This window comes from Artemia sp. Qi Xiang Cuo, chromosome 14 (assembly GCF_049724085.1).
Source record: "Artemia sp. Qi Xiang Cuo chromosome 14, ASM4972408v1, whole genome shotgun sequence".
NCBI classification, from domain to species: domain Eukaryota; kingdom Metazoa; phylum Arthropoda; class Branchiopoda; order Anostraca; family Artemiidae; genus Artemia; species Artemia sp. Qi Xiang Cuo.
Genome location: NC_142807.1, coordinates 25,205,733 through 25,215,855, shown reverse-complemented (window position 1 = coordinate 25,215,855; position 10,123 = coordinate 25,205,733). Strand labels below are relative to the sequence as shown.

The following is a 10,123-nucleotide window of genomic DNA, read 5'->3' as shown; positions in this document are numbered from 1 at the left end:
TGTATAAAACTAATAATAAGCAAAAAAGTAATAAGTTTAAGGGACAATGAGCTCCCAATGCGTTTTATGACTAAGAAAAAAAAAGTTTTGAGAAAACTATTCTCCCTTGGTGCTTTTCTATTCTTTCTACTCGGACAAGATGTATATGGTTTTTTGCACTCTAGATTTATAGAAAGATTGGCCTCCAGGAATTTGAGTTTGAGGAAATTGAGGAACATTTGGGAAAATTATCCTCCCTGGGTACTTTTCTATTCTTTCTACTCGGAAAAAAATGCATATGTTTTTTTGCACTCAAGGTAAAGGGAAAGATTGATCTCAAGGAACTTAAAGCCCCAAGAATTCACAAAAAAAATATATGTTCAGTTTTTTCTACACAACGAAAAATATATACGCTTTGGTAGATTTTGCTTCCCAATTAACAGAGATTTAACTGAAGAGGCTTTTATAATAAAGATTTGCCGGAGTCTTCGCTTTATTTATTTTTATTTTTTTCAATTTAATCTGTTAATGCAAGTTGCTTGTGGCTGACAAATCTGAAGAAAAGAAGAGAAAGCTAAGAAAATAGAATCAGCAGAGAAATTATATCTTTTTTTACTTATAATAAAATAAAAAATTAAGTATCGTAGTTTGACGAAATCTTTGCGAGCAAAATTCAAACTTCGGTTATTTTCTTTTATTTGAGATCTAAACAAATAGGGAGAACACTATCCTCTGAAAACGTCCGTATACTTCCCAAAACCCATAGCATAAATCATAGCATGTATTAAATACGTAACCTAACCTAGGTACCTCCCCCCCCCCCTAAACCCCAAAAAAACACAGTTTAATATCGTATACGCAATGCAAACCACGCTATCATTGCCCAGTCTATTGCGGTTAACATGTCAAAAACGGGTTTTATGATTGCCTACTCTACAGCGGTTAACCATAGAGGCCCATATAATGGAAAAGTACCGAACTCTTAAACACACCGGATTTTTCTGAATATCAGCCACTACTTTCAGTTCTTATAAACGTTTTCGATATCAAACAGTTTGAGGGAGCGAATTGTAAGTAGGGAGTGACTCAGCCCAATATTAGCCAAAACTCTAAAATACCGAAGTTGATAACAATAGTTACATCAAAAGAATTGACTTTTTATGGTGATCGAAAGCTACAAGTCCGAGAAAATTTGCCTGATTTTCGAAAAAGGGGCGGAAAAATCGCCGAAAAATCAAGGAACCTTATTGAAAATTGCACCATCAGATTCAGCGTATTAGAGAACCTTTTATTAGAATTTTCAAGCCCCCGTCATTAAAAATGTGGGATTTTATTTAATTTTTTGCTAGAAGAAAGATCACTGATGCGTGTTTATTTTTTATTATTATTTTTTTTTCTTTGTTCTCCCAGGGAAGATTGTATCGAACCAATGATCCTAGAAGATTGGGAGAGGACTCATTTGAAAGGAAATTAAAAGTTCTAGTGCAATTTTTAAGTGACCAAGAAAACTGGATAGTAACCCTCCCGGGACCTTTTTTCCCAAAAGTCATAAAATAAAAATTTTGAAATTGGCACTTTGTTTAGTATAGTAGAAAAGTTCAATAACTTTGTCTTTGGAGATGACAAAACCTCCCAGAGCCCCCAGAGGAAGGGTCACAAGTTACGAAATTTGCCCATTGTTTACATATATTATTTGTTATTCAGATGTATATGCCCATTTTCAGGGGAGATTTTATGGGGATGGATTTTCTGGGGGGAGAATTTCCCGTTGTAATGGAAGTTTTTGGGGTTAAACTTTCCAGGGGAAATTTTAAACGGGGGAATTTACCAGAATCCATATACAAGTTTCATTTTATTTGTTTTACTTTCTCGTTGGTGACGCCCTTTAACATGTGGAGATGTTCAGGGGGATTTTTACGCAGAAGGAGATATTCAACAGGAGAAATTCTCCATTGGGGAATATCACCAGAAGGGAATGTCCTGTGGGTAGATTTTCCGAGGGAGAAATTTTGTATTGTGGAGAGGAGTGGGATTCCGAGAAATTTTTTCCATACAGGGGGGATTCCATCATGACCAGAAAAATGATCAAAATTAAATACAAAAACAAGTCTTTTGTCAAATGAAAGTATGCTGAGCAGTATTTTTCAGGCGGGAATCGTCCGAAAGAAAATTTTTGGATAAAAATTTGCAGCGAGAATTAAATTGTCGAGGGTTAATTTACCGGGGGGAAAAATTTTACATGGGAGGAATTTTTCGTGGGGGAGGGGGAACTTTCCGTGGATGGGGAGGTGGATTTCCTGGGATTATTTGAAAATCCCTCAGAAATTGAATAAAAAAAACAAGATTTCTCTACTGAAAGTAAGGAGCAACATTAAAACTTAAAGGTAACAGATATTATCCTGTATATGGGGGTTTGTTCCTGTTTCAACCCTCAAAGGACAAAAAGTCAAATTTAAGCACAAGGAGCAAGGGTTGAAGAAGGGGCATTCCCCCATATGCGGAATGATTTAAGTTTGTGGTAAGTTTTTATGTTGCTCCTCACTTTAAATTGAAAAAAAAAATGTTTTTCTATTTAGTTTTTTTTAATCGTGCCAGGAAAACCCCCTTTCCTGCCCCCTTATTAATTTCTCCTGCAAATTTCCCAGAGAGTTTCCTCCCCGCAAAAAAATTCCCCCGCGGAGAATCCCCCGAGTGCATAAATACACAAAAGGAATTAGTTAAATTCAACAGCGCTTTTAGTTATGAGGCGCTTTAAAATTATGAAGTTTTAAGGGCAGCATCGCATTTTCAACAGTGCAAGCTCGTCGAACCATGGACATAAATACGCAAAAGGAAATAGTTGTATTCAACAGCGCTTTTAGTCCGTAGAAATTATTCATTAGCAATATGTTGGATCCCAAAGACAACTATATCTTCAAAAGAAAGCTACGTACTCTTAAACTGTTCGGTGTCATACATTTAGCTTATTTTTTGTTGATTGTGTCAACCAAGTCTGACATTTTGCAGAGGGTGGCTTAAATTGTAATATTTTTGGGCAAAAATTGTAATATTTACAGTATTGATGGCAGAGTCTGCATTTGTCACCCTCTACTATTAAAAACTGTATCACTGCGTGTGGAGATCTTTTCCATAAATAACTGAATTCTGATTTTCCCCCTAATTAGTTTTATGATATATATGGTTGTACTAGTTGTCAAATTACTAATCTAGACCAGGGCCAGATCTAGGGCACTAGAGGGTGCAAGCACCCTGGGTGGCACGCCCGGGGGGAGGGGCAGAAAGCTTGAATTCAAGTATTTTTGGACAAAAATCTTTATATGGGATGTTATTAGGACATTCTTGCATATACCATTCGATTCACCTCTTTGAGCTGATTCAATAAAAAAAAAACAAGTTTTTTTTAACTGAAAGTAAGGAGCGACATTAAAACTTAAAACGAACAGAAATTCTTCCATATATGAAAGGGGCTGTCCCCTCCTCAGCGCCTCGCTCTTTACACTAAAGTTAAACTCTTTCTCACAACACTATTTTTTAAAATAATAAAACACTTTAGCGTAAAGAGCGAGGCGTTGAGGAGGGGACAGCCCCTTTCATATACAGAATAATTTCTGTTCGTTTTATGTTTAATTGTCGCTCCTTACTTTCATTAAAAAAAAAACTTGTTTTTTTATTTAATTTCTGAACGTTTTTGAATTAATGCAGCTTTGATTTTGGCTCACCGTACATGAATATTTAGAATGAAATTTGCACATTAATTTTACTTGTTTTGGATAAATGGCTTTCTCGAAATTTTGTTCTGACGTAACTTACAAATTAACTTACGTAACGAACTTATATATTTTTATTACGTACATTAGGAAGTTTACCCCTAGTCAATACCTCGCTCTTTACGCTAGAGTTCGAATTTTGTTCGAATCACAAACCTCTGAATCACAAAGACCGGTTAATTAGAATAAATAGCTCTTTTGGAAGTACTAAAAAAAAATTTTTGCGTAAAGGGCGAGGTATTGACTAGGGGTGAACCCCCTCATATACGTAATAACTTCTGTTTGTTTTAAGTTTGATTGTTGCTAATTACTTTCAGTTGAAAAAACCTGTTTATTTATTTAATTTCTGATCGTTTTTTAAATAATGCTGGGAAATCCGGCGCCCCCTTCATAGAAATGTCCCTTCCCCCAAGGAAACATTCTCCTTGGAAAGATATCCCCCCGTAACCCCCTCCTCCGACTCCCCCAACCAGAAAAAAATCTCTCCTGAAACGTCTGTATACTTCTTCCCATTAACCAATACTATATGTAAACAATGGGCAAAGTTCATAACTTGCAGCCCTTCCTCCGGGAACTGTGGGGATTAAGTCATCCTCAAAGACATATTTATTAGATTTTCGACTATGCTGAACAAAATGGCTATCTCAAAATTTTGCTTGGATGACTTCGGGAAAAAATAATCTTGGGAGGGGGCCAAGTTGCCCTCCAATTTCTTTGGTCAATTGGGCACTAGAACTTTTAATTTCCGTTCATATGAGCCCTCTCACGATATTCTAGGACTACTGGATCGATACGATCACCCCTGGGGCAATAAAAAAAAAAAAAAAAAAAAAAACATCGTAATCTTTCTAAAGATTACGTAACATTCATGTTATCCGTAATCCGTAAACATTTTTGCATATAGGAACTTGAACTTCTATAGTAGGGTTATCTGATACGCCGAATCTGAAGGTGTGATTTTCATTAAGGTTTTATGACTTTTTGGGGCTGTTTCTCCCTTTTTTCGAAAATAAGGTAAATTTTCTCAGGCAGGTAATTTCTTATGGGTAAAACTAAACTTAATGAAACTTATATATTTGAAATCATCACAAAAATCTGATTCTATTGCTGTATCTCTTGGTATCAAAATTCCGGGTCTTAGAGTTTTGGTTACTATTGAGCCGGGTTGCTCCTTACTAACAGTTCGTTACAACGAACTGTTTGATTTTGGTGGTATAGCTAACTCGGAAAGTGAGTTTTCGTGTATATACGCGTTTCTACCTTTGGACGGCCGTACTGTCTTAGTAATCACACATATCCCATTTAAATTCTTCGATCCATTATCGTAGTAAGAGGGGATCCTGAGGGAAGGAGGGGTATAACCGGTAGTGTAGTCCGGAGAGGCAAGGGGTACACTTCTAACTGAATGCACCATTTGTTTTGGGCGCAGTATTTGCTCCAAGGCACACTTTTTAGGTGGTAAACACATAACAAATGTTGCACGAAAGATAGGCCTGATTATGTTCCTAAGGGCAAGGGGGTACATATCGTCCTCAGACGCTGAAATACCTACCTAAGCCTCCGCTTTTCCTTTATATATGAAAAATGCGCATTAAAGTGTTCTTTCCGAACAAAATAATGACTATTAAACATCCTTTCCTCATTAACAAATAACACCCTTCCCCCCATTGCAAATTTAGCATTGCTAATTCACTGAATCATGCGTAGCATTAATTCATTTTTTTTTAAATAATACAAGCAAGCAAAATAGAAGCTGTAGGTGAGAAGTTGCGTACATCCAGGAGTATTTTTCTTTCCCAGAGGTCGAAATCGAATTCGTCTGCTGTTGTTTCATGTTCCATCCATTCCTTCAAGAGTTAAAAAGTAGTTGGTTAGTTTCTCCTTCGCATTGGATTCGCTAGGATGGGTGAGTCACTCTTAAGAATTATTTGATGTTGAGTTAGTTATTAATAGAGAATTCTCAATATTCTGTAGTTTTCATTTAGACGTCAATAATGTGACGTAAAAATAGCGTGACCGAAAGTGACTAAGCTTAATTCGCTCAAAATATAAGTGCAACAAAGCAGATAAGTTTTATTTCAAAGCCTGTATTCCATTTTTGGTACTTATCTATTAGCCAGTACACACTCGAGCATTTGGATCTACAGATACAGGGTTGAAACAACTGAGACGCTTGGGAGACAGATAGGATAAATACAATTTGGACTGTATATTTGCACACTGAGGGGGGGGGGGAGGGCTGCATGCAAAACATAACCTAGCCAAAATACCGGTCAATATATACAAAATCATATTATTGAGTTAGGACTAAAGTGAATACACCATTCGATGCCTTGTTTTATGCTGATTACGGATATAATAAGCATTTCTGTCGAAGATGAATTTCAGCCCCCCCCCCCTATATATGCCAATTCAGGGTTCGGGTAGGTGGGGTTAGGTTAGGTATAGCCTATAGGGGGGGGGGGCTGAAATTCATTTCCGATAGAAATGCTTATTATATTCGTAATCAGCATAAAAAAAAGGCATCGAATGGTGCATTCACTTTATTTGAAACTCAATAATATGATTTGGTATATATTGACCAAAATACCTACTAAATATTTATTAAAATAGGCCTATAGCTACAATGTAGTTTTCCACTGAGCCGAAGCTAATTGTCGCCGTATACAAACAATGGTAAATTTTTGGCAGTTCATATTATTGCCTTACGAATAAAGTAATCATACCAATCGACAAGCGCGGATCCAGGATTTTTTTTGGGGGGGGGGTTACTAATTTTTTACTCAGTTTTCGGCAAATTTTACTGATTTTTACCTGGGTTTTACTAATTTTCGACTTATTTTCGACTCGGTCAAAAATTTCGGGGGGGGGGGGGTTTTAACCGGGTAACCCCCCCCCCTGGATACGGCCTTGCCACTCGATGCCTTGTGCTCATTAAAAATATAATAATTATTTTTGACATAAATTAATTTTACCCCCACGTGTATATATTTGCAATTTAGGGGGTGGGAGTATGGTTTTTCACCCCCCCCCCCCCGAATTGGTATATATAGGGGTGGGGGTAAAATTCATTGACAGGGCTGGGTTTAAAACTTTGACGATTCTAGGCCCAAGCGTTTTTGCTGCTCTCCTTTGCGAGAGTTTTGGGGAATCCGACGAAAAGTCGAGGAAATCCGCGAAAGTCCGGGGATAGTGGAAGCACTGAATAGAATGCAACTGATGAGCCACAAGTAATGAAATTGAGAGGTAATACCAACCTCTCAACTGTCATTCTTGGGAGACATCTGACAGTTCAAAAGTGGTCAGGGAATTCTTGTGTTGTTTTAAAATCACTTTACTGCGAATAGGCAGCAGGGCGGTGGAGTGCACCTGACACTTTGACGATAAATCACATCAGTCCAGTTCATAAAAAAATCCTTCAGTGATAATTATTACGCCCCATGGCAATATGCGCCTCTAGGTCCAGTCCTAGTGGGCCTATTGGTAAATCCTGCCCTGTTGATTGGGGAATCGAATGATGCTACTTTTTTGGGTAAATTTTTACCAAATCATATTATTCACTTACGAATAAAGTGAATATACCACTCAATGCCTTTTTTTTATGCTCTTCACAAATATAATAATCATTTTTGTCGGAAATGAATTTTAGCCCCCACACCTATATATACCGATTCAGGGTATATATTTGCACCTTAGGGGTGGGGGGGGGGGGTGGGGGAAAAGTTTAATAAATCTTACCTCTCATTTACATCAGAAATAAAATTTGACGTAACGAAAAGCCAATCTTAGACTCAATTTGTGTTCAATCACAAATGTGACTGAACACAATTGTGTTCCCTTGTCGAATCGATTCCAAATTTTGCGTAAACAAGTCACACTCACATCCGCAAATCCCAGCACAACTTACTGAAAAGACTTAAAAAAGCATCGACACTCCTTAGAGCCGAATGAATTCGGCTCTTAAGCCTTGTGATGATTTTGGAAAGTAATACAAGCACATTTTGGGGAGTATGTGAGGGCGACTACAATAGGGGCTTTAGACAGAATGAGCAAAAGATGTGGTCAGTGGCTTCGATTGGAGGGGGAGACTTTCCCCCAAGATTTTTAGCCCAACCTTGACATTCTGAAAAATGTTTTTTTTTTATATTTTCATTGAAAATTGGATTTTTTTTTAAATCTTCACTGAAAGAATTGCAAAACAACAAAATTGCCGCGTCTGGATTTTGAAAACTTTGTTTTTGTCCCCCCCCCCTATATTTACAGGAATTAACCATACTGGGCAAAGTAATTGCCAGTCTATCGGGATTTGGTGGTTTATCTCTGCGAAAAGTTCATAGCAGCGGCACATCAAAAACATGTACTTGAATCAAGACACAAGCTTTCAACCTCGCCCTGGCGCTAGGAAGTAGCACACGGTTGCATTCTATTGAGGGTGGTCAAGGGTCAAGGGGTAGTGATTTCAAGTCTGGAAGGGTTCTATCGGCGGCATTGTCCTCTGAACCCTCCAATGGGTTTGAGGTCGGATGTAATAATGTTCATCCTTGTTTTTGACTGGCCTTCATGCCATTTTTTTTCCCAGCTTGGGAGTGGTTTGCAAAGAACTGCCATAGAAACAAAGGAATTATCGGGCCTGCGACAAGCATGGCCGAACCAGGAGAGACGGTGGCGGTCAATGATGGTTACCGAGTTAAACTTCCGTCCGCAACCTTGTCTTTTTTCGTTCGGGACTCCGTCGCTTAGATATAGTGCCTTAGATCCATGTGCCTTTTGTACCCTGTGGCTGAACAAATTCAGAACCTGAGTTTCGGATGCTTTTATTGACTATGTTTCCTGTTCTTGTAGTAGAACGGACCGAAAAAGGGATTCAGGCATTCGATTTTTTGTCTTAATACTAATCCCTCTCCTTTTCCTGAGCGGTCCACGCAGTTGTGAAAAGACTGAGGAGGGTGTTGATATGCGGACGCTGATTTTATCACTGCATCCACTATTAATGTCTATGACTGAACACTGGAATTTAAATTTTTTACTTGCTCAATCTGGCAGTGATTTAGTATTCGGCAGTGATTTCGTATTAGAAGTGAGTAAGAATCATCGTCAGTCACCAGTTTTGCCTTCTCGATACTGATCTTCAATACCATGGGAGCAGCTGCTAGAAATACTCTATAGAGTTTTGTTTTTAGGGAAGAACTATCTAGCAGCAGGACATCGTCTGCGTAGTCGAAATCAGGGACGTTGGAATCCGGACTCGCGTTATATCCAACGCAGCTTTGCATGGCTTTTCCTCAAAAATCCAGTCAATTCTAATCCACCTAAAATCGAATTTCCCCATAACAAAGCTGAAAAGCTCTGGGGAAAGCATACAACTTTGTCTCACACCGAATTAAATGCAAAATCAAGACGAGAGCTCCCCATTGACTTGGATGTAGGATAGTGAGTGTTTATGGTATTCCTGGATTAGGCAAACGATCGCGGGTGGTACTCCATCTTCCAGTATTGCCATCCAAATTCCGCAACATACAATCGAATCTAATGCGGTGACAAAATAGATGAAGACTGCTGTAGTTATATACTGATGTTTGGCCCTATGTTCGAGGATCTGTCTTAGCATGAAAAGCTGATTAATACATCCCATGGCTGGTCTGAATTTAGCTTCATTTGATTGTCGAGTTTCTTGTAGATCTGAAGCGATTCAGGAGATCAATTGTAAAGATCTTCGCAGCAATGCCCATTAGTCTAGTATTATAAAAGGCTGCGTAATTAAAACCAATCATTTTGTTTTTATACGGCAGTTAAATGTGTGGATTTATTTTAAATGCATAGGGTATTAAAGATTATGTCTTTATTGTACAAATTAACGATTTTCGGCAGGAAACGCCCATTCCAATCGTATCCTCATATTAGCTATTTTTAATTTGGAGTTATTTATCAAGATTTCATATTCATTTTTCAGTCCATTATGGATTTCAAGTTAGCAGTTAGAGAAAGTGACGATACTGATGTTTCCGACGCTCTAATAATCAACGAAGAAGAGGATGACAAAATAGGCTTAGTTACTCAATATAAAAGAGACTACGAGCGTTGCTCATGGTATGAAGTAATTACATTTATTTCTTTTTTTGTAAAATAATTTATACTTTTTACTTGTTTTCTTCGTTAAGCTTTTTAGATAAAACCTCTGTATGAATGTGAAATCTCTTCGAAGTGCTTTGTAAAACCTGTCTCTTGCTAAAAAAAAAAAAAAAAAAAAAAAAGAAAAAACTTAAAAAAAATGTATCAAATGATGTGAATTCGCCTTGGGACGATGACATTCTAAAATTTAAAATGTGCTCTTCATTCACCATAAGGAATTGAATTTGATATTCGCTTGCTTATTTTAA

The 10,123-nt window shown here is 37.6% G+C and overlaps 2 protein-coding genes across 3 annotated transcripts in view; both read left to right on the top strand.

Moving 5' to 3' along the window:
- Positions 1-9,177, top strand: part of LOC148944302 (uncharacterized) — a 17,370-nt gene extending 8,193 nt beyond the window's left edge. The window contains exon 2 of the mRNA XM_089099896.1: positions 8,927-9,177. Coding sequence (XP_088956022.1) covers positions 8,927-9,177 — 251 coding nt within the window. The remainder of the gene's footprint in view (positions 1-8,926) is intronic.
- The window catches only part of LOC148944301 (uncharacterized), a 149,441-nt gene continuing 144,189 nt past the window's right edge, over positions 4,872-10,123 (top strand). The window contains exons 1-2 of one of the 2 annotated variants that reach the window (XM_089099777.1): positions 4,872-5,652; positions 9,697-9,833. In XM_089099777.1, coding sequence (XP_088955903.1) covers positions 9,703-9,833 — 131 coding nt within the window. In that variant the 5' untranslated portion in view covers positions 4,872-5,652; positions 9,697-9,702. Of the gene's footprint in view, positions 5,653-7,475; positions 9,834-10,123 lie in introns of those variants that run through there. The other variant, XM_089099778.1, reaches the window with a different exon arrangement.